The 24,126-nt window shown below is 38.4% G+C and overlaps 1 protein-coding gene across 4 annotated transcripts in view; it reads left to right on the top strand.

Annotated features, from left to right (window-relative positions):
• LOC112983664 (DNA mismatch repair protein Msh3) overlaps window positions 1–24,126 on the top strand; it is a 118,872-nt gene that overhangs the window by 74,598 nt on the left and 20,148 nt on the right. For all 4 annotated transcript variants that reach the window (XM_064500066.1, XM_064500065.1, XM_064500063.1 and 1 more), the window contains exons 15-20: window positions 1,203–1,371; window positions 4,851–4,915; window positions 6,249–6,365; window positions 9,286–9,393; window positions 12,814–12,928; window positions 16,350–16,507. In XM_064500066.1, coding sequence (XP_064356136.1) covers window positions 1,203–1,371; window positions 4,851–4,915; window positions 6,249–6,365; window positions 9,286–9,393; window positions 12,814–12,928; window positions 16,350–16,507 — 732 coding nt within the window. The remainder of the gene's footprint in view (window positions 1–1,202; window positions 1,372–4,850; window positions 4,916–6,248; window positions 6,366–9,285; window positions 9,394–12,813; window positions 12,929–16,349; window positions 16,508–24,126) is intronic.

The raw sequence follows: 24,126 nt of genomic DNA, 5'->3' as shown, positions 1-24,126 counted from the left end.
GTCACTTATATAATGATTATGTCCATGTGATCAGAAATCAAAGCTTAGCTCTGTGTTATCTGTCTGGTCACTGGTTCCAGTTGTAGTTTCACTCTCAGGCCAAGGGGTATTGAACTAGGTACAACACAAGACTTTATTAACTCCATATTTTATGACTTTCAGTTTGCTAATTACTTGCTCTCCAAATAATAGATTTCATAGTAGTTATGTAATTAACCGGTACATTTTTGCACTTGCTCTAAAGTGCAAATGTGTTTTTGGATTAACTTAAAGCCGATGGCTCTGCTTCTTATTGTTTGCCTGATGCTTATTTAAATAAGTTAAATTTTTGTTGTTTTTGATGACAACCTTATTTTTTGGCTTTTTTGACTTCCCAATTTTAAACATTTGAATGGCATTTTCTATTCCAGGTTTCAATCCCGAGCTGAGATGGCACAGCCAAAACAATTTTGTCATTCTCTGACATTATCTGAGACTAGAAAAGAGCATTGTTTTGCATATATTAAAAAAATGTTCTTGTTAATCTTTTCTGTAGAAAAGAAGGAAGTTACTCTGAGAAACTCTCGATAACATTCTGCTTTGACAAAGGCCTTGTGGGAGGGTTTTTTCTCTACTAACTTCATGAAAATGTGCCTCAAATTTGGCCAAATTCTAAATCTATGGAAAATCTCTGTTCACATGTTGTATAGAGATTATCTAGAGCTTCACATTTAATAGTGATCAAGATTTTGTCCTCACTTGGGATGCTCCAGGTTGGAGCAGCAATTGCATTCCAAAATTAAAATTCCAAAAGAGCAAGAGAAAAAGGATCTGTCTGTCTTGTGCTTTCTTCCTTTTTCTTGCTTGGCCAAGGGAGAACAAACAGAAAGCTGAAGGATTCAATTCAGATGAGACAAGAAGAAGACTTGGCAGGTTTGGGGACAGGATAAGGAATGTAATGTAATAGAGTAGAAAGGAAGGAACAGAAATATGGGTTAGTCTTGAATAACTCTTTTTTTTTCGTCTTGAGTAGCCTTGCTATGTACTGAATGTGTATGGCAGCTTTTAGTACGTGTGCTGTACACACAATCAAATACCAGAAAAGCTGTATTTAGAAGGGAGTAAAGCTAGTGTTAAGTGAGAATAATGAATAAAAACACAGTAGAATTGGGGAGTATATCTGTGCTTTTATTATTATTCTATCTTATATTTTCTGTGGATAGGTCTGGAGATAAAACCCAACTGTTCAAAGACCTTACAGACTTCCCTGTCATCAGAAAGAAGAAAGAGGAAATCTTGGATGTGCTTTCTAAAATCCAATTACATCTGCTGGAAATACGTAAACAGATAAAGAATCCTTCTGCAGAGTATGTTACAGTTTCTGGTCAAGAGGTAATATGGTGTCTATTTTGTACAACTGTATCCTTGCATATCTGGAAATTAGCTAAAAATTTAGGCTTGCTAGGAGTCTTTTCACATACCATGATAGTTGATGAGGTCATTTGAAAATACTCTCTTGTACCACTTTGAATAACATTATTCTGACAGTGTCACTTTTTTATTTGTTTTACTCTGTTATTTTAGTGAGCTAAAGAATAAAAACACTTATCGCAATTGAGTTTGGTTCAGTAATGCTTTGCTTTTCTGTATCTATGGAAATACATGTATATTTGCAATGTTAATTACGTGGCTATTATGTGCTGAAATATCTTCAGCAAATCTTGAGGAAACATAGCATTAGGTTAATGTGAAGAATGGTAGAATGACTTTCTGAGTAGCAATTAAGACTGTAATTTGAAAGGTGGGAGAGAGGAGGAACAGTATTAAGGAATGATAAGTGTTATTTTACTACTTTAAATTCTTAAAAGCACTGGTTGCAGACTGGAGCATTTGTGTGCCAGATGTTATGCAAGTGTGGACAGGCTGCGCTACAGTGAGCCAACAAGCTCAGCACAAAAAAAGAGATGACAGATCCACGCAGGTTTGCGGGGGAGTTGAACAATGTTACCTCATTGCTCCTTTCAGCATTGTCACTTTGAAACGGAGAGGAAGAAATCTTGGGGGAAAGCCCATAGACTAGAGAACAGAAATGGAGACTGAGAAGGAGTGAGGAAATAGAATGAGAGTTTGGGGTAAAAGAGTGATGATGGGGATGGAAGGAGCTGATAGCAGCCTCCTGTCATGCTGGTGAACTAGGTGGCTAAGAAAGGCCAAAGAGACGTGGCAGGGGCAGAAAGGCAATACTCAAAGTGAGAGAGAATGCAGTAATGGAGGAATTAGATGTAGCAGCATTTGATAAAGACCTCATGTGAATAGTGCTTTTGATGGGAAAGTTGAGCAGCAAGGAAACGTAGCCAAAGGGTTGGGTAGACTTGTCAGCATGGAAGCTGAAGTCTGAGAGGAAGCATGGAAGTGTGTATTAGAATGTTGTGTGAGGAGGACAAGAGCCAGGAGTTGAAAGGTTCCTCTTAGAGGAGGAGGTTTGAGAGGGGGGTGAAGACCCTTTGTGGAGGAAGGAAGAGGATGACTTCAAAGGAAGAAGAGAGTGGGGGCAGGCAGGTAGATGTGAACTGTACTGGAGAATGTTTAGAAACTACCATTCGCTGTGGAGATTTTTTAGGTGAGGGGGATTTTGTAGTAGTGGACAGCTCAGAAACCATTGTAGGCAGAGATCTATCTTGGTATATGCTTAAAAGGAGCTGAAGAGATTATGGATACTGTTATCCAATTGCATCTGGTATGGGTGTTTCAGAGACACCAAAAAGAGGCAGTAGAGGAACGGTTGCAGAAGATGGGCAATGAGGTAAGGAAAGGCACGAAAGGAATGAAAGTGATAGTAAGGGAATTGTATGGGAAGAGCAGAGCACAGGTATAGCAAAAGGTCTTTGAGTTGAGTTCCCTTTCAGATCTGTATGGTGTATTCTTCTCAAGTTCTTGTAGTATTTGAACGCTTCTGAAGAACAGACTCGTGCAGAAGCGGTTTTATGGTCTGTTAGTTCTGGAAGAGAGAGAAGATGCAGGGAACTTTTTCTATACATCTCCCCACTCAGAACATGTATTTAGGGAAAAGGCCTTCTTGGAGACAACTAAAATTAAATTATTAGGTGCTTAATGTGTGCCCCCAAGCCCATAATTATGAATACATGGTTAGATTTTGAGAGTCAGCCCGCAGGTTGTTAACTTAAATTTGGTACAAAGTTCCTGTTGGAGCTCTGATGAAGCTCCAGTTGACGCATACCTTCTTTTCAAAATACGAGGTTACACCCATATCCATCTTATCTTCTGTTTCCAGACCTCTAATGTAATTCATTGTAGCCACTAAACAGGACAGAGAGCTGTCCGGATAGCATTGCTATGTGTTTCAAGCAGGGATTAGAGAGAAATTGCTATACTTGACAAATGTTTGGTTTGTGCTTGACACTAGCAGTGCTTTGGTTCAAGTTCATTAAATATGGCAATTATTTATCTAATAGAGCTAAGAATTAAAGGATGAAAAAGCTAATGCTTTCATTGGTTTGAAGGAAATCGCAATCTCTTGCTTGTTCCTCACTCGCTGTACAAACTAAGCAGGCAATTGAACTGGATGTGTTAATTTAGGCTGGTGTGAGTTCAGTCAGGCATCCAGGATAGACATAAACATGGTGTGATTTGTTTTCTTCCCCTTTATCAACACAGCATATATAATTGTCTTGGAATGAGCTTTAGAAAAAGCAGTAATATCAACACAGCAGCAACAATACTAGTGATGGCAGCGGTTGGCTCTTCTCATTTTCAAATCTTTGCAGGTCTCTGTTTCTACCTATTTTCAGCCTTTTTATCTAATATGTATTATGCAGTTTCAGGATTTCCAATGTATCAAGTATTTTAAGGGCTTATTAGGTGAACTAGTGTATTATGTCCTTTGTGGAGTCTTGTGCTCATGTTGGGATTTTTCTTCTTGTTTGTACCTGAAGGTGATTACTGCCAGTGCTGTTGATGTGGGGAAGGTTTTATCTAAATCGTACTGACTTGTAATAGAAAAATTTTGTTAGATGGGAGTCTGATGGTTTGCTGTAAAGGTGATCTGGTTCCAGGTTAATCTAATCTCTGCTAGGAATTCATTTTGCAGCTGAGTTCTTTTATTTGAGAATGCCTCATTTCTTTCAAGTCTTAACACCTCAGGCTAATGTTATAAAGATAACTGACATGAATCATGTAAGGCACTGCAATAAGCACATTATATAATTTTCACTGCTCTAAACCTCTTACCATTACTACTGTTTTCCCCTGTTCCTTCCCTTCCTGACCCCCAGCAGATCTAATTTAGAAATAATGTACTTTAGATACAGTGCTAGCATTTGAGGTTTTGAGTTCTTGTTTGTGAAATGTCATGGGTAACTATGGCTGAGGGTGAATCACTGATCCCTAGCTGGCAAGGCACGTCTCGCTGATAAGGAGTAACCTCAGTACAGGTGTGGCGTATAGCGTAGAGTCTGCGTAAATGAGTTGTGTGCTGATTCTATGCAAGGCCAGGTAGGCAAGACTTACTAGTTTTGGTCTGGTTTTGGTCTCTTTTTGGCTTGGTAGGAGGGAGGTGAGGAGAGTGTTTTAGTGGTTGGAGGAATGGCAGGCCGGAGAAGAGGCGTTGGCAGGACAGCAGGATGGAGAACGGCTCGGGAAAGGAGCTGCTCTTTCTTTCCACCAAAAGCAAGTTAGGACATACACTACACTGCTATTGAAAGACCTTTGTCAACTTGTGGCCCACACAGTGTCTGCAGGTTGGTTGAATGTGGTTTTCCTCTGATACATGCAGACTTCATAGCTGAAGAATATATTTCTGTAGTCTCCCTAATTAACTGTGATGTGTAATACTATGTTTCTGTTTATTGTAGTTTATGATAGAAGTCAAGAATTCCCTTATATCTTCTGTGCCATCTACCTGGGTTATGGTTAGCAGGTATGTAAAATGTCTTTGTATTCTAATATATAAGCAAAAATAAAATGTGTCTTTTAGTATTAAAGCTAATTCTGTATATATTCTGCTTTCTCCATATGTTTCTTATTTTTAAACTGAAAATCAACCATACAAAATTGTCATTTTAATTTATTGTCATAATAAATTTTATTTAAAAGCAAACAGAAAAAACTGGGGTTCTTGAAACATTTGTTTTAACACAGCAGATACTTAATGTAATTTTACTTGGTTGGTCTTTCAAATGATGTGTGTTGGTGTCAAAACTATGATCTTGATGCAACTGCACCTGTAATTTGTAGGTACAAGCCACCCATCTCATAAAATCATAATTGTGCTTATATTTATTCAGAAATGTAAAGGTAGCTGTGCAAAGATGGTTTGTGCATCTCAATAAACTTAGTGTCTGTAAGATGTCATTTTACTCTCGTATGCACAGGCTTTGCTTGCTTTTGTGATTAGTGTTATGTAAGCATAATTTTTAGATAGACTTTTAACAGTAAATGAAACAGAGATGGACTGAATTATGTAATTGGCTTTTTTCTTAGTCTTTTATGTTATTACTTAAACAATACCTTAATGTTATAATGCATGACCACAGACAGCTAGCACCATTACTTAGGTCTTAGAGAGCCAAGGAGACTCCTTAGTATTATCTAACCCAGAAAGAGGTGAACTCTGAAATGTTATTTTGTTTACTTATGCTATTCTGTTGACTTATGCAAAGTTTTAATATTCAAAGCACATAGACTATCCAGAACTAAGACCATGAAGAGCAAATTACAGCTTATCTGGATCTTGTAAAAGAATGTCTGGGAATGCCAAAAAGGGCCCTTAATAAAAATATATAAATAAATAGCAAGTGCCCCAAATGGAAGCTAGTATCCATGCAAGACAGTCTGTATTTACGAAGTTTATGTCAGGCTATTGGTAAATTTTCCTCTTTAAAGTCATCTTTGGGAAATTTTCTCTCGGAGTTTATTGTATATGTCACCCAGTCACAAAAAAGGTCATCCATTTGTGCAGGATATTGCTGAACAGAGTTTTGTAAGCTGTATACTTCAGCGATACATGCTACATTGCAAAAAGCATTATAAAAGCTTTCTGAATTGGCCGTGCTGCAGTAACCAAGCACTTTATTCACAATACAGAATATTGGAATCAATAGAGTTTGGTAGCACAATAAAAGAACATTTCTTTTTTACATCCATTTCAAGGCTCACAGAGAATGAGAAAACTAGTCTAATTTTCCATGTAGATGGCATAACTGATTGCTTAGTAACCTTGATTTCCTATTTGGCTTTTTTCTCTCTTCCAGCACAAAAGCTGTCAGCCGTTTCCACTCTCCTTTTATTATAGAAAATTACAGACATCTGAATCAGCTCCGGGAGCAGCTAGTCCTTGACTGCAATGCTGAATGGCTAAATTTTCTAGAGTGAGTTTAAAAAGTAGATTCAGGTTCCATCATTTTATTTAGTTATTTATCTTTCTTTTTCTGTTCACGTAGCAATAAAGTATTTGTCTAGGAAAGAATACTAAAGTTGATAATTAGGTTTGTTGTAGACAACTTAATTGAAAGATATGGTAAATTAGAATACTGTCCTTGAAGTTAAAGTATTTGAAGGTGAGACCCTTGCAGACTGAGGCCGGCAGGGATATCTCCACAAGACTTTGAAATTCTGATGAAAATACAGTATTAAATAAATAAAATGCCTCTCTAAATTTGAAAACTAGTATCACAGCACTAAGAACCTGAAAATGCAACTGACTATAAATGCGTGAAATTGTATCCAGAGGTTTTATTATTCAAATACAAGATAAATGAGAAGAAAAGAGAATTCATTATACAAGCTAATCAAATTCACTTTTAATATTAGTTGAAATACAGTATGGCTTCCCTGGTAAGTGTACCATTGTTTAAAAAAAAATTAAATAAAAATAAAATATTCAGGCAATCCCTTGGGTGTGAATATGATTCTCTATAGCCCTATATTTTATATGCTAACCCTGTTAGCCTGTTAATCTCTTTGCTAGACAGTAACCAAAGTAGTATTGTCCCTCACAGTGGGCATGTGAGAACTTTTGTATCAGGTTAGAGTTTCAAAAGAAATTATTTGACTTTTTAGCCAAAGGATCTTCAAAATGGCACTGCTGAAACCCTCTGTGATCTACCATCACGTTAAACTTCTGTGGATAAATGTTATTGTGCCAAAGTCTGATCCTCACCTTCTAATTACTGTATATCTCATATGTTAATGATCTTGCCTGTAGTTGTCGTCTTCAAAAAATACTGCATTTTTTTTAACATCAGTTCTACTCTGTTTACTGAATGAAATGCTGGACAGACAAAGCCAGTCTGTCATGTACCTCTTAGAAAGGAGTGGTCAAAATTCCTAGGGCAACACTCCAAAATCTTCATATGACGGACTTCTAGAAGATGCAGCCCAGCCCCTCTGACATCCAAGGTGAGGGTTGACTGCTCTCGCATTGGTTCATGGATGGCAGAGAATAATGTGTTTCCCTCAGGGTCCCACCTCTGTATTGCAGAATGGGATCAGGCTAGACGTCATATGGCTTTAAGGGTGTGAGTTCCTGAGTGCTATTACATCTGTGTTGGTGAAGAGACTCATTGCTGCCAAAATCAGCAGACTTGCTCCCCTCCCCTGCCCTCTTTCATGCACGGACATTGGTATCTCTGCAGTCAGAGAGTGAGCAGGAGTGGGAATTAAGCCGACCCTACAAAAACCCAAGTACATTTTATTTTACTTAGCTTTCGGAAGAGGCTCTGCTGCTGGAGCATCAGTTGTTGAGGACAGAGAGGTTGGATACATGTGGTTGGGGCCAGAGGAGGGGCAGTAAGGTGAACAGAACCTCTCTAACTGCAGGTAACTTAGCTGTCATGTGCAAGTGTGCCCTCAGTAGCCTCTGTTAATTCTCTTCTGTGTTCACTGACAGTCTCTGATTAACCATCAGCATAGTCCTGCTGGCAGTCATGATGTAGCAGTGGCCTGGAGCTGCTCTTGAAGTATCTGTGATCTGTGTGCAGCTCTAGAGCCACAGGTTGGCCAGTCCTGTCCTAGACATTAGCAATGTTTTGAAATATTACTGTTTTAAAGTGACTTTGCATTCTAAAAGTGACCTATGAGGATTAGTTGCTGACTGCTGTAATAGATTTTCTGTCTTTGTAAGTGTTAAGATGTGTCTTCTTACTATCAGCCCTTCAAAATCCTCTCGAGGTGTAGAAGTTAAGCTCCATCCTTTGTGGCTCATGCGTTGCCATCAGTTCTGTAAAGACTGCAGGCCCCGCGTGTGGTGCAGAGCTGTACGTTCCCATCCCTTCAATTGGTGCCCAGCTCCTGTTGAGTTGCAGTGACATGGATATAACTGAGGCTGAGATTTTGCCCTTTAGTAGGAACCTAACAGTTCTGTTAATTTGGTAGGAACTAGAAAAACATTCCAGCTCACTCTTCTGTGGCTGCGTTGGCTTTGCAATACTATAAAAATAGTTTAATTAAATAACTCTTGTCACTAAATTAGTCATGTAAGTTTGAATAGATCTATGTTAACCTTTCCTCACTTCGATCTGCTACTTTTCATATTTACTTTGCTGTTTTCAGTGCTGGGAATGGAAAACCTGTCTGTGGGAGAGCTTGCTTCTTCCTCACCCCCCCCTCCTTTTTTTTTTCTTTTTTTTCTCCTCTGCAGTTTTGCTACTTTGGTATGGCTTCTGTTTCTCTTCTGTTTCCCAGTTTAGAGTTTGTAGTTTTATATTTCCCCGTTGTAACTTTGAGACTAGGAGAGGGGAAAATAAGTTCATGAAGGCTAAGAGATTGAAGTCTACTGAAAACTGTTCTCTTGGTAACTTCATTATTGTACTGGGGGAAACAGTACCATAAATTGAAAATGAATTCTTGAGTTTTCTATTGTAATAACCATATTTTACTGAAATTCTAGACAACTCCTGTGTCCAGGCACTTTTTTTTATTTACTGTAATTTATCATAGAAGTAAATTGGCAGTTGGGATGGATTCAGTTGCCACTGTCATAAACAGTGGCATACTACCTGATTAGGCAGCAAGGATCAACTGCAGACCCTTTAAATACAAGCTGATTAATTTCGTTTTGCCTGTGTTTTTCGTGCTTAAAAAAAAAATCGCTGTTACAAAAGGAACATGAAGTCTGTCTTGAATAAGATTGTGTCCTCATATTGTAACTTAATACATTGCTGGGAGATTTGAAGAACAGGGTAAGAACCCTGTGAGAAACATGCATGGGGTATATATTGACAATGCATTTGTATCCATATGAAATTAATTAGTTTTCTTCTCCTTTTATTTTTCCCTGTTTTGCTATAGTCATTTTAGTGAACATTATCACCCTGTGTCTAAAGCAATTGGTCACCTAGCAACTATTGACTGTCTGTTCTCGTTGGCCCAGGTGGCTAAACAAGGAGACTACTGCAGGTAATCAATATTTAATTTTTATTTAGGATTTTATAGGGAATTATAAGAGAGTATTTAAAATAAATTTCATTTGAATATGTGTAGTACAATAAAATGTATTATTAAAATTGTTTACAGTAGTTTCGACAATCTGTTTTTGCTAAGCAACACTTTTAGGCTTAATCCAAATCCATAAACAATATGCTTTAAATTTGACAGCTTATTCTGGTCTGTCTGTTGTTTGACTTGAGTCTGATAGATGATGCCTCACATGTATGTAAGTATCTGTTAGATTTTGGATGGAAATAATGTCCATACTCTTAATATTTTTCCCAAGAAGGTCTGAATTTATAATGTCTTTCTAATATCTAAGTCTCTAAGGTGTATAACATGTATTTCAAAAATGTAGTTCTAGTGAAGATAAGTAAATATTAATGTGACCCTGCAGAGCAGTGATGATGTCTCACCTAGGATGTGTTCAGCCGTGTGCCTCCCACTGCCCGAGACCCAGGAGCCCAGGCCGGGCTCACAGCCTGGGACGCTGGCAGCGCTGGGCTCTGCCCTGCTCTCTGTGGTGGAGAGGCATGAGCCTGCAGGTACTGCTTGCCCAGAGGTCAGCCTGGGGCTGGTCCCTGAGTTTGGCAATCCTGCAACTAGGTGACCCACCGAGCCACTGCTTCACCTTGCTGAGTGCAGCCCCAGAAGGCAGCAGTTGCTATTGCCAGGGGTTTATGGTAGAAGGGGTTGTTTTCCAGTCCATAGCCACCTCCCTCTATCTGTTCTGTACACCCTATTTTGGAAAGTGCTGTGTTTAGCTTTTAAAATGTTTTCATTGTGGGGCTGTGCCACAGGTGACCGACTGGACAATTGCTTAGGAACAACCACCTCAATTAGTAAAATTTCAGACCCATGGAAATGCAGCAAATTATGTATTAAGTATATATGGTAGAAGGGAAATCAGCCAACATATGCTTTGCTTTTATACTGCATTATAGATAGTATTGATCACTTCTGGACCCTTGAGATCTTGTGTACCTCTATCAAGATCTTTTTGAAAGTAATTGCTAGCTTATTTCTATATACTCAGATGAGAAAACAAACTGAAATATGATTAATTCACTATGGGGATTTTTAATAATTCACTGAATATTAAAGAGTGGCTTAGAGCTTTTAAACTGGCAGGGAGGAGACTTCTCAGTTAAACTTCAGAAGGATTTACTACAGTTCTTCAGTGTGTTATGCCTCAGGGAAGATGTCAATAATTAATTTTGGAGGGCTACTAAAAGAAAGATTGGACTTCTATATTAGCTAATTTAAGTATTTTTGAGCTTGAACCTTTTTGGATTAAATGAGGGTTATTTCATACCACCCTATCCAGAGGCATTTAACTGAGTTGTGAAGTTAGGAACACAGGTGCTCCACACAGTTGCTGGGGTGAGGTAAGCACCCCTGACAGCCTCCACGGGCCGTCTTGGGACCCCTGCTTTGGGACACTCATTCTTCACTTGGACGGTGTACAAAGCCAAGGCTCTTAGGCAGCAAAGTCAGTTACATAAAGATGATGATATAGGTAGCCCAAGCATCATCATCCTCTGAGATTTGTGCAGCTGTTTTGCAGACTTGTGGATTCATTAGCTTTAAGGAACACAGTTGAAAAGGTATTGTATAACTAAATAACATGTTACTGCATTCCACAGCAGCTTATTAATTTTTTTAGAAAACTTCATGACACATGCTGTGGGAACACAGGGCAGGAAGGACCTTTTGAATGGTTGTGTCTAAGCCCCTGTTTCTGCCGGCCCTATTGTGTGAAACCAGAATAGGCAGACGGCCAGGCTCAGGGCATCCTGAAACTACATCCTCTCTCACGATTACGGGGAAGGAGACTTGAGCAGTTAAAGAAAGGAAATGATTTTCGAAGATGGGGGCAGAAGTTTAAACTAGCAAATGGGTCATTTAGCTGGCATCTCCCTCTCTCAGTTAGGAAGTGGGGAGGTACAGGAGTAAGTGCAGCTAGGTGTGTGCTCCTCCATTTTTAGTCCATCACATTACAACTCTAAGCAAGTTACATATCCAGCAAGAGAGGGGGTGAAATTTCCTTGCTTTGTCCCCAAACCCTAAGGCTCTGTCATAATTGGTTTCACCTGGAAATCTCCATATGCTAAAAAACATGGCATTTTTAACTTGTACCTCTTTCCTCAGTGATTCATGTTCCTAATATGCTATTTATTTTATTTTTCCATTTTCCTTTCTAATCATATGGTCATTCTTCTATCGAAGGAAAACCACATTCCCTAAGTTTTGTCTTCCCTCTAAAGCCTACCCAAAGCATTACTTAACTTCTAGTCCAAAAATTATGTGGCTTTATTCCAGTATTCTCTCTCCTCAACTACTGCTGCTTTTCCTAAGTTACTGCTCTTATTATAGAGTGCCTGTACTTCTAGTCTTGGAGAATGCTGTTGCTGAGACATGAAAGCACATTTACCTCCCAGTGAATATTGCATTTCAGTTATATTGAAAAAGAAAAAAATACATTGCAGAGAACAAAAAAAAAAGTCATAATTTAATGGAACATGCTGTTTTCCATTTTTTGATCTGTGAAGAATATCCAGCTTTTAGGTGATAGGTAGCACTGAATTATACATGTTCTATTAGTAATATCCTTGAATGTAGATAGATTTGCAGCTACGAAAGGTGGAACCATTTGAAGCAGCTTTTTTTTTTTTCCTTATGTGGTTTGGGATGAGAAAAAATAGGCAGAATAGATATAGTTTGCATACTTGTTTCTTAAACAATTCTGTCATTTCAGTGTGTTGGCTTAGATAATAAACTCTTTCTGCTGACAGTTATTGTGATGACTCTTAAACATGTTTGGGAGTTGTTGTCAGATGTGAATGCTTCTAATGTTCATAAGAAGAGTGCGGCTCTGTCATGCCGTAGTATTTGATTTGTATAGGTTAATGTGTTACTGGTCATGATATCTGTAGTTTTTTCTTACTTCCCATGCTCCAGCCAACGCTTGATGAAGTGGCAGGCTAGCCTAGTTCGTCAGAGAAATCAATTCTGAAATTATTAAATGTACCTGCAAATGGTGGAACTTTGAAGAGCTGATGCAGTGGCTGTGGGAAGATGGTGGTTTTGCTTTTACTTGCTCATTTTGTAAATCTTCCTAGTTCTTTAGAATATACATAAATGACTGAAAGCATTCCCTAGGTAGAGAAAAAAATATGGAAATACTCTAAAAATTCTTTATCCAGTCTTCTTCAGTTTTTTTTAATAACTGAATGAAACTGAGGAAACTTGATTGGAAGAATACGTTTTTGTTTTATTTGTAATTTTTCACAAAAATCTGCAGCTTAGACTGTACTTCATAGGTTTTAATTGCAGTAGTTCTAAATAATCAGAATAAACATTGAAATTTACATCTCATCCTTTTTGCAGACCAATTGTGCAAGATAATCGGAGAGAAATTATCATAAAAAATGGCAGGCACCCTGTGATTGATGTACTACTGGGAGAACAGGATCAGTATGTTCCAAACACCACTAACCTTTCAGTAAGTACTGAGATATCATCTGAGCTTCAAAATCATCCAAGAGAAGGACTCTAGGATTTGCTTCTGGGCCAGAAAATTAAAATAAATAATTTAATCATACAACTGGCTGCTTGCTTGCATTTTAGAAGAATGTTGCTAGACATGACCACATCTGTTTTGTCCTTTTTCTGATATCTAGTAGGCAGATTACATTCTGCAGACTTGTTCAGGCTTAATGTCATAAACAAATGAAAAGAAAGGTGATCTCAAAATTAGGAAAATGAAAGTTTAAATGGTTATTTTATGAAAGGTAATTTTTTTTTTTTTTTAAACCAAGTCATCGTGGAGGACTGCATATTGTCAGTAACTTTAATCTCAAGTTCGTAGAGTTTTTTCCTAGTTGGTTCTTTATGGGTATATAATATAAAAAATAGCAACAATTTCAGTTTGTGTCACCTATATAGGCTCATTTTTCCAATTTACTTCTAAGATATCTCAGATTTAGGTAATTTCTACTATGTGTTCTCCATTATTTCTGGAATTATTAAAATCATACAGCACTTAGTAATCTTACAGTGTAGCTCTGGCTCTCTGACTGTTCATTACGTAGTATCATGTGCATATTTTGTAGACTGCACATTAGTTGTAAGAAGCCATTTACATTAACGTATGATAAAGCTTCCTAGTGTGTAGCTTGTAGGCCATAGGTCCCCTGCCTATTGTTTTCTGCCATAGAGAATTAAGTAAAATGATGCGGAGAAGTAGGAAGGCTATTACTTGCTTGGTATTGTTGTCAACAGGTCAAAGAAAGTGTGTGTGTGAGGGGGGGCCCTTGTTAACACTTTCTATTCAGTATTACTTAAAATTTATTACCTAAATTACTTAAAATTGCTATTCATATGCAGTTATCTGAGGTTGAAGACATTACCTTATTTTATTTTGTATATCTGTTTTTGATGAGCATATTTTAGTTTGTTTCCTTTTTTCCTGAAGAACTGAAATCTCTTTTAAACTACTGTCATTTTTTCATTAAATATTCATCTGGATACTTTTTTTTTTTTTTTTGGAAATATTAGATTTCTGTTCTTAATGAATGTAAAAAATGTGCTCGCAACTTACTTCTGAATGTGCTCGCAACTTACTTCTGAATGCTAACTGCCTTTTTGTACTACTGTGTGAACTTAGAAGAGGTAGCAGACATCCATGTGGAATATTGCTGTGATAAACTCTATTCAAGTTTGTACATATTTATCTTGAAATATTTTTAAATGCCGAATGATGGTATAGATATTGTGCAATAATTCAGGGAAAAGTAAACATTTTAAAAATTATCCATCAAGTCAGAACAAGCAACAGATGGCATCTACAAAAAAATCCAGCATTTCATTTAGTAATCATCATGCACTTTCCCCTGTTATCCACATTCTAATGTTAGATTTCCACGTCTTAAATATTACAAAATCAAGTAATCTTGGTAAAATCAACTTTGCTTCTACTCTTGGTTTGAGTTCTTTCTTTTCTGTGAGAGGTAGGTGGAAATCCAATTTATTAAAACGCCTCTAGTTTTAAGCTGAAGTGTTGAATCAGCAGGAAAATGCATCTCTCCTGTCATGTTTTCAGCTGAAATGTTGTAAAATATCTTACTTCAGGAAGATCTTTCTTACAGTGCTCTGACATAAACAACTTGTTCTTTCCCTCCACCCCCAAAATATTCATGGATTCTTTTATTACTTGTAATTTTAGCCACAAATTCCAATAAGATGTTAGCTTATGGTTTCATGTAGTTGTAAGGGCAGATGGGTTTTCTGGTCTGATGCTGCAGCATATGTTCTTTCTGAAAGCTGGTTTAGCAATCCTGCCACAAGCCGCAGAACACGCTTGGAGGGATCCTGGAGGAATACCAAACACATGCAAAAAATTTGTGGGCTGAGCCTCACAAATCCTTGGGCTGCCTACATGCAAGCAAAGTCTGCTCTGTGGATTTTAACAGATGAACTCGTTCTAGTTTTAACTTTCTGTAATTCTGTTGTGTTGAGCCAAATGGTGGCCCTGACAAAATTTTAGTAGTAGTATTGAAACCGTATCCTGAGGACTGGAATGTTATAAATTCTCTTCTCCCTGTGGTCATATGCGTTTCATTACATCCATCCTTCCTTCCTGATAACGGCATTGTCTGCGTTTTGGCTATATTGTGAGTTTCTTATGGATAGGGTTTCCTTAGCAAAAGCGAAACAGCTATTTCCATATAATAGATGCCGATTGCGTGTATGTTCTGTATGATCTGAATTATGATGTAAAATTGACAGCCTTATGTTAATTTTATTTGCCTCCGTATTAACATAATGGAAGCATAGTAGAAAAGTAGATCTGTAAAGATCATGAGGTTTATTCTGTAGAGATTCCTATATTGTTCTTGTTGTCATAGTGCCTGATCACTTCCAGGTTTCCTTAAGTAATGTGGCTAATGTTTGTTATGCACAGCTTGTCCTTTTTTCCGCACTCCTCTCATGGGGCAGTGGAATGTGTTGCCTTTTAATTAGTTTATAATTTGTTGGCTTTGTTGTATGTGTACACGGTAGAAAGGAGAAGTCTAATTGTCTAAAGTTTGATTGTCCTTCTGTAACTTAATTTCCTGGCCCTGAGAAAACTTTATTGCCTCATAGGTGAGTTTTACTGTTTTATTAGCGGTTGTCTTGCACCGGAGGAAGAAAGTTTTATTCTGGAGCCCTAGACAGTTTTCAGTGCTCTGGGGCATCTTAGGGCTGAGATGAGCTTTTATATTTGATTTCATTTTTCATGGGATTGCAGAGATTAGATACAGTGATAATCAGAGATTGGATACAGTCTGCTCACAGTATCTGTGTTGCAGTCAAGTCTTGAACTCTACTGTCTTCATTTCTTGTAGCAGCCAGGCTGGATGTGGTTGTGTTATATACTAAGGCAAAAAATTAGGAATGAGTGTAAAATCTAGGTCAGATCTTTGCCAGATATTCTCCCCAATTATCAATGAAAACTCTAACCAGAAAGGAATACAGATCGCAACCAAATTATGGACAGCATTGGCTATTCTGAATTTTTCCTTTCTCCCAAAGGAAACCACACAGAAAGTTCTCAAAATGCTTTCTTGGCTTCTTGATGGAGAAAGGGAAGCTTTCTCCACTTTCTGCCCATTTTGCTCAATAGTAATTAAATGTTGGCGGCAATGCTTCTCTTTCGCCAACCCGGAAAGGTCTTGGGAAGATTTATGGGTCTGAGAGTGCAGAATATCTTGAGAAGTGCATGCAGTGAACTCAAAGAATGAAGCAAGCTGTTCACTTGGTAGCAGAATGTATAATCCTGAGAACATGTCCTTTGTCATTCTAAGTCATATATATGCATCAAAATGTATTATATAAGGACCGCATGCAGGACAGTATATTTAACCACTGTTTTGCATTTCCAGGGAGATGGTGAAAGGGTCATGATAATAACCGGACCCAACATGGGAGGTAAGAGCTCCTATATAAAGCAAGTTGCACTGATCACAGTCATGGCACAGATCGGTTCCTACGTTCCCGCAGAGGAGTCAACAATTGGTATTGTGGATGGTATTTTTACCAGGTAATCTTTTAAAACTTGCTATATGTTTAGGAGCACATTGTGGAAGGGCTTGGAAGGGGTGTGTGTGTATACATATGTATACATGTATATACGTGTGTGTGCGTATCTATATATTTATACACATACATATATATGTACACACATGTATATATGTGTGTTTATATGTATGTATGTAGCAAAGTATAATTTCATTTTTCATTTAGAACTTTAGAGTTTATACTTACAGTTTTCTTTTTCATTTTTAAATACATGGATTGGTTGTTCGGCTTTGATTCCTCATTTTCTGGTAAGCTGTTTGACTGAAATATCTCTTTTGGATTCATGAAATTATCATCCTTTAAAGGATGTTTGTGTCTGTCTTGATAAAGATCCAAATGTCTAACTTCATCTGCCCAAATGGACATCTCAGCTGAATACTCTACTGGGTTATAGCCAAATGCTGCTTCCCTAAAATGAATGCCTCCCTTCTGAAAATCATGCAACTTTTTCTGCTGTGCAACACAGTTATACATAGCCACAATATTTGAGATTGAGTATTTTGGCCTGCATATGTTGTTTTCCTGTTCTCTTTCTGGTACTGTCGGGCTTAAGCCTGATGACTTCAAAAGAATGTATAATTACAGTTCAGCTCATTCAGGATCTCAGTTTTGTTTTTAAAATCGTGCTGGATAAACTGTAAAAGTTATTAACAAAGTCAAAAATGGTGGGTTTTATAGCTTGAATAGTTACTGAGGATTATCCAGCTGTTTTTTCCCCTTCATCTTTTTCTGGTTTTTAATCATCAGAAGTTCTGTGTTACTGATGCGATCTGAACTGGTTAATTGATGGTTTTAAGATCACACAAAGATGGTGTATCTATGGTAGAATTATCTTTTCTGAAATTCTAGTTTTGTAGTGGCAGACTGCATTTTAGAGTTAACTTTTATCAGAAAATCTGAAATATTGCTCATCTGAGATTGCTTCATCATATAAAGATGTTGTGTTCTTATGCCTCACTGTGTCATGACAAAACTAAACAAAATTGTGCTTTGATGCATTTCAGTGCTAAGCGATTGAACAAATTGGAAAACAATTTGTATTATCTTTCCAAAATTAATTGGAATTGAAAATTCAAAATAGTTATCTTTTTTCCCTACCCTATATGGAAAATAATTGACTGGTTTATTGAATGAGCATTTGTTGAGGGGAAGTAGAGGTACATAAATGCGATTTATTCACAGTAAAACAACATTCTAAGGTTACTAACAATTTGAAGATTATTTTTGTCTTCCTCTGTGTTTCCTAGGTGAACATAGACCACCTTTCTTGTATTCACACTGACTTAATTTCCAACCGTAAGAGTATAAGCCTGTTTCTCTTATGCCAACACCCCTTTCCTCTACTTCTGTTTGACTGTCATTGCAACAGGGTGTTTCTGCAGGAAGATTGAGAAATGTGACTTGGTCACGGGGAGTGCTGTTTTGTTATGTGTCCGCTAGCACTCAGCAAACTGTTCTTTGTCCTCTATAGTCTGAAATCTTTGAATTCAATATATCTGTGTTTCATCTGTCCCTCTCTCATTCCACATAGCCTTTTTCTACATTGTATATATTTTAGCACCTGTTCTGATACCGGTTTTACCTTTAACCATGCTACCTTGTGCTTTTAGATCTCAAGTCCAGCAGGATCAGGGTATGTGACTTACTGCTGATGAGGTTTCAGACATGTTAATTTGGTGCCTAATCAGATTCTAACCCAGGGGATTATTTCTTCCCTGTCCAAATTAGCTTTGGAAGCTCAGCTGGATATGACATTCTTCAGTTCATCCAAAATGTGTCAAAAATTGAAATATGAACACCAGATGACTGGACTAAAGAATTATTTAAATTCTTGCCTTTGCACTGATAGTTAAGAGGGAACCAATTGGCTCAAAATTAATCAAGAAGATATTTTAAAATACATTACTGAAATATTCCTAGTGAGAAATAATCATGTGTTAACCAAAAGGTTAACAGAAGACTAACAAGAAGCAAAAAAGCTGAATTTACATATTCATACCTTCAGAAATCCAGGATGGTCACTTCAATTTGTGAACCATAATCAGTGGAACTTCTCGTCTATGTCTGTGTTTAAACCTCCATCTTCTGTATAATGTAATTTCAGGGAATCAGTTATGTTGTTGGGGCAGGCACTAGCCATTTGCTGTGGGTTTATAAGATATTAGATCTTGACCCGGTTGTGGCTTGCTTTTCAATACAAATGTTTAGGATAAAGTTTGCATCATTGTTTTGCCTGTGGAGTAGATGGACTTCGTGCTGTGCGTTTCCACTTAATGATCAGTTATGCTCCCCAAACAGGAGCGTTCTCGATGCTTTTCTCAGTCCTTCAGTGTTTGGTCTGCAGTAGCCGCAAAGTGGTCTTTGGTGCCTAGTCTGGTCTTTGCCTAACGCCGCCTCCCTTTTCACTTTACCCAAATTGTGAGCATCACCATCTCTCATTCCAAAAGAAGCAACTTACCATTTTCTGAAGCTCAAAGTGCCCACGGTGTACAGAGACTGTAAAGGAAGCAGCCATGTATATTTTGGGGGTTTTGTTGGGTTCTGGAAGAGGTGTCAAAGTATGCACGCTTGTCAGGCCAGATTAATCTGGTTTTATATTCAGGGTATTTCTGAACCTTGAGAAGTTATCCATGTAATAGATTTTAGTGCCTGCTTGGAGAAGAGGAACAATAACTTTGGCTGCCACCTGATTTGTCCTATATTGTTTCTTTAAGGCTCTGTCTGGCTGAACAGCCTCAGCTTTTGCCAGGAACTCTCTTCTGGTTGGGAATAAGCTTGAAGAGATCAAAGATTTCAGTTCATCCTCTTTTTCCAGCTCAGCCTTCCCCCCCTGCCCCCAGTGTTTGTTCTTCTCCTCATCTGCTGTTTTCCTACATGATGCAGCTATGCAGACTCCCTTTCTGCACTGCCATCCCAAGCCACAGATGTTTTGCTGGCATATGGGATTTTGTTGTTAACTTGGGCGTATTTTTAATCTTTTAAAAACAGTGCATGGAAAGAAGTCAGTTTCCAAGTTACTACCCTGGTGTGTTGTTTTTTAGGTGCTGCCTTTAGAACCGCTGCTTTGAGGGGGGCTTTATGGGATGAGTGTATGAAGAGTTTTGTGCGTGAGGAGGGCCAACGGGTGTTTCTTTTAAGACTGCATTACTGCATTTTCGAAGTGTGAACTTATATAGGTTGGAGCGATTAACATTTGTCTAGGATTTCTATCTTGTGGTCTAAGTGCTGTTTCCATGGAAATTGAAAGGCTGCTACTATGGTTATTCTGTTGGATATATTTAGTATTTATGTATTATAGCTTCTCTAAATTGATTTTAAATACTGCATAGTATTAAACACTTTAAAGCTGCAAAAGGGTTGTACATTAAAGGAAATGTCTTGTTTACACGTACAGTGAAAATAGGAATGGTTCATCTTCATTATTAGGTGTGTAGACACCGTATAGTGCTAAGGTTAGTCCAAGCATTTCAGAATAGCGTTGATAATTTCATCCTGAAGAGGAGAAAGAGAGAAATTGTTTCACTGGGTAAAATCTCTAAGCCCAGATGATGTCCTATTATGAGTGTGTAAAGTTGAAGAATTTGGGGGACAAGAGACGCTTCCTCCAGTCACCTGCTTGCATTGCCTGCTTCTTGTGGGAGCTTGAGTGCTCCTGTGACCTCTCCCCAAACCCCCCCCGCCTCTGCCCAAAGAACCCTTGCTCTTTCCAGTGCTGCGGTTTGGTTCTCACCCTTGGAAGCATCTGTGGGGAGTTGTGCAATAGAGTATAAAAGGTTTGCTTTATTGTTATGTGGCTACAGTTTCACAACATCGGAGACTAAAGAGACACTAAGCTACTCTATATTTGGGAATTTTTATTTAAAGCTATTTCTAAAGGAGATTTCTACCTTGTATTAATAAAGTGTATAAATTTCTCACTTGAAATTGCACATACCCATATGCAATTTTTTCTTGAGTCAATGGATATGTAAACAGTTTTTGTACATGTAAGTTACTACTTTTAGGACCTCAGCTATCTCTTAAATTGATGGGCATAGCTTATTTAATGAGGAACAAGTACATAATGTTTTGAGGATGTTTTGCTGACTGTTATTTTCTTTTTCTTTTTTGTCAATGAAGGATAAAGTTTTCATGCAACCTTTGCTTAAAAGTTTTAACTAAATGAATTTCATTATAGTTAGGAATTTTAGAAGAGTTTTGGGAAGATCAGTGCCCAAACTATTTTGACTTTCAATGAGATTCGAGTGTTTAATTCTCTGATGTGTTTAAAAATTCCCACCCCAGGTTCTCCTTGCAGTAAATGGGTTCAATTTTTGCTTTTAACCAGTCTTCAATTTGTGTTAGTTCTTCTTCTAATTCAGTTATTTGGACATTTAAATTAATGTAATGTTTCTCTGCATGTACATAGAAAGACCAAGCAAGTGTACACATGTACGTTTGGAGGTACTAATGAAAGAAATTCTGCTGACCTAGTAGTTTGCTCAGAAGAGGCAATGCAGAGTAAGCAACATACGTTACTGTAAGGTTCATAGCACTGTCCTGTCATCTCTGTGTTTAGCTGCTGAAGGAAATTAACCTTTAAAGAGGTCCCACTTAAGATCTGTTCTTGATACTGTTCCTTTCACCTACAACACAAAAGCGAAACATTCAGTCTGTTAGTAAGTCACCACTAGCTTATCATAAAAGTCAGTTTTCTGACTGTGAGAGAGAGATTGCTGTAACAATTTAAAGGTAAAATATGTTCAAATCAGCAGGCTGATTAATAGTTGAAATTGCTGAATGCCCTGGATTCTAAATCTTAAGAGTCTATTTCTTGAAATCACAACCTACCAGTAGGAAGAATACTGTAAAGGGAACAGACAACTCTAGGTAAAGGAATAAAGAATTTCCTTTCTAGAGCACTTAACTGCCTAACTTTTCCTTCTGGTTTTGAAATAAAAGGTATTTCAGTGATCAGACATAAATATGGACAGTTACAGTATAGTGACATATGTGTTCCAGGGAGGGTTTGTACTATCAGCCAAACTGGACATGCTGTTAAAGGTGCAGCTTCAGGTGCCTTAACTAATGATGTTGCACTGTGCTCCAATTGCATTTCAGAACTACTTCTTGCAGGTTATGTAGCTCCATGCTCAAAGGTGAAATGAATAAAAAGAAAGCATCGGTGAGGTACATGTAGATCCCTTCTCATACACTTCCTCTCTTTCAAAAGAGTTATCTTTCTGTTCATTGAATCTCAGCTTGCCTGTAATCATCATGATGCAAAGAAATGGAATCATTGTGATGCAAAGAAATTGTCTGAGAAGGTATATTGAGAAAACTGAAGAGAGGAGGAGGTTGGCAATACAGGTTAATAGGTAGTTGTGGTATGTTACCTGGATAAGCGGGAGTCTAAGCATTACATGATCTGTATTTAGGTGTATAGAACTTTGTCCTAAATTTTATCCGTGCAGCACATGATTTAGATCTGTTTTTAACATGGAAGGTGCTTCTGATTGCTAAGTCTATACTTAGAAGACATGCTTTTAGTTCAGATTCCACTGTGTATCATAAAACTTTGTGAAAGCAGAAGGTGGTTGCTCACATTGGCTCAGGAGGGATGTTTTTGTTCTTCAAGCTGGTGCTTATGTGCCTATGTGCAGAGTCTTTCAGATAGACATGGCCACAAATTGGAACCCTGAGTGTGTCAGATATGTTCTGGGGTTTGAGTTACCCACCTATTTTGATTTTCCCACTCTCTCTTTCCCGCTCTCTTCCTTTCATAATAATTTTGAAAAAGCATTGTAGTTGTTCATGCAAATAAAACTAGAGTGCAGAAATCTGAAGGCAGATGACCCTCACATACCTGCTTGGCATGACAAAGTTGCATAGCCATTTAAGTCAGCCCATCTGACTTTATAAACTCTAGTGGTGGTGCAGTGACCTGATACTTCTGTTTGATGCAGCAGAAGCTGTGTCTAGCTGAGGTGCCTGCCTCTGTCCCTGTCATGCTTGTGGTCTGCTTATGTCCTTCTGCATGTGGAAGCTGAGAGTGTATCAGGTTCTGGCTGTGCTTTCTGAAGTTGTCTGTGAAGGTGGTCTGCAGACCCCACCGGAGAGACCTCATTGCCCTTGGAACACAAGAAACTGCCTGTAAGGAGGGGGAGAAGCAGAGGAGAGGAAAGGGTGCTGTCTACATTGGTTGAGCACTGACGGCCTCATCCAATGTTGAAATAATGAGGTTCATCTCCCTTGCCACTGGCCTCAGGTGGGTCATTTTATTTCAACTCCAGGAGCTGAGCTACAGTTCCAAGCATGTTGCTTGCTGAGGAGGGGCGATTTGGAGTTTAGCAGTGAGTTCTATAAAGGGAAGGAACTGTGATCACTGCCAGGAAGAATTATGGTCCTGACAGATTTGCCAACTGAAGATCACCTCCTGCTATTGAAAATTGTATTTAAGGACCTATCAATGTCACTATGTACCGTGTCCTCACAGCAGCACTGTTCAGAGGACTCTACTCATGCCCTCACCTGCCCTGTCTTTGTAGATTCTAGCAAAACATCATCTCTGAACAGGCTCAATCTACTCTTGAAAAGGCATCCCAGGAACATGCATTACCAGTTTACTCTAGGACTGTCAGTGAGCAAGATATTATCAGTCTCTCCCAGAGCAGCACATCACTCCAGCTTGGCTGTATTATCCCAGTTGGGTCCGGATTTCTCATTAGTTCAGACTGGCGCACTGTCTTGCACGCACCCCAGTAGTGCTGGCCAGATAACCCCTCTCTTCTCTTGTAAGAAATAAAATAGATGTCAAAAAAGCTCCTGCTGTATTTGCAGTTCTTTGGACACAATGACCACCTAGCTGTATTTTCAACCCCTTGCCCAAGTCAGCTAGTAAACTTGTATTAGGCATTCCAGTCCAAAGAAGAAATGGCGTCATTTATATGTATACGTGGCTTAACATGGTGACACTGATGAGATTAAGTCTCTCTTTGACAGTAGGAGGCTGCTCTTAAAGGCCAAGACATTTCATCACAGAGACTCTGTAAGTGGATAACTTGGTGCGACATTTTGCTCTGCCAGGTGGTGGCTGTACTCCCCCCCGCCACTGCCTGTCAAGGCTTGCTCTGCTGCTGCCCTGGTAGCATCTTCCATTGCTTGTGAAATCTGCAAAGCTGAGATGTGGCTATTCCACTTGCATTCATAGAGCATTGTACACTCATGTGAGTCTGAGCCTGATGTTAGATCTGAAAGAGCAGCATTTGAATCCCTGCTTGACTGATGTGATTGGCACTCTTCATTTCCATCATCCTGTGAGCAGGAAAAACACGTCAGTCACCTCCAGTGGGATCCATACTCCCAATGATTGAAGAGGAAAGGATGTATACTGAAGTGGCATTTTTTGTTTGAGATACCGCAGCCATCAAGGATCCTTTCACACATCTTATTTTTCTGCCTTGAGAGAGAAATCCTAAAACAGGATTTATTGGCCAGGAATTAGGGGAAGTGTTTGAGTGTTCCTCTGTCTGTGGGCTCATGGAAGAATGCTGGAGGCATGTAACCCTTGGCCCGTTCATGTATCCCATCTGTGCAACCCCC

The sequence above is a fragment of the Dromaius novaehollandiae genome, chromosome W (genome assembly GCF_036370855.1).
Source record: "Dromaius novaehollandiae isolate bDroNov1 chromosome W, bDroNov1.hap1, whole genome shotgun sequence".
In the NCBI taxonomy this organism is placed as follows: domain Eukaryota; kingdom Metazoa; phylum Chordata; class Aves; order Casuariiformes; family Dromaiidae; genus Dromaius; species Dromaius novaehollandiae.
This window is presented reverse-complemented; position numbering and strand designations above follow the sequence as displayed.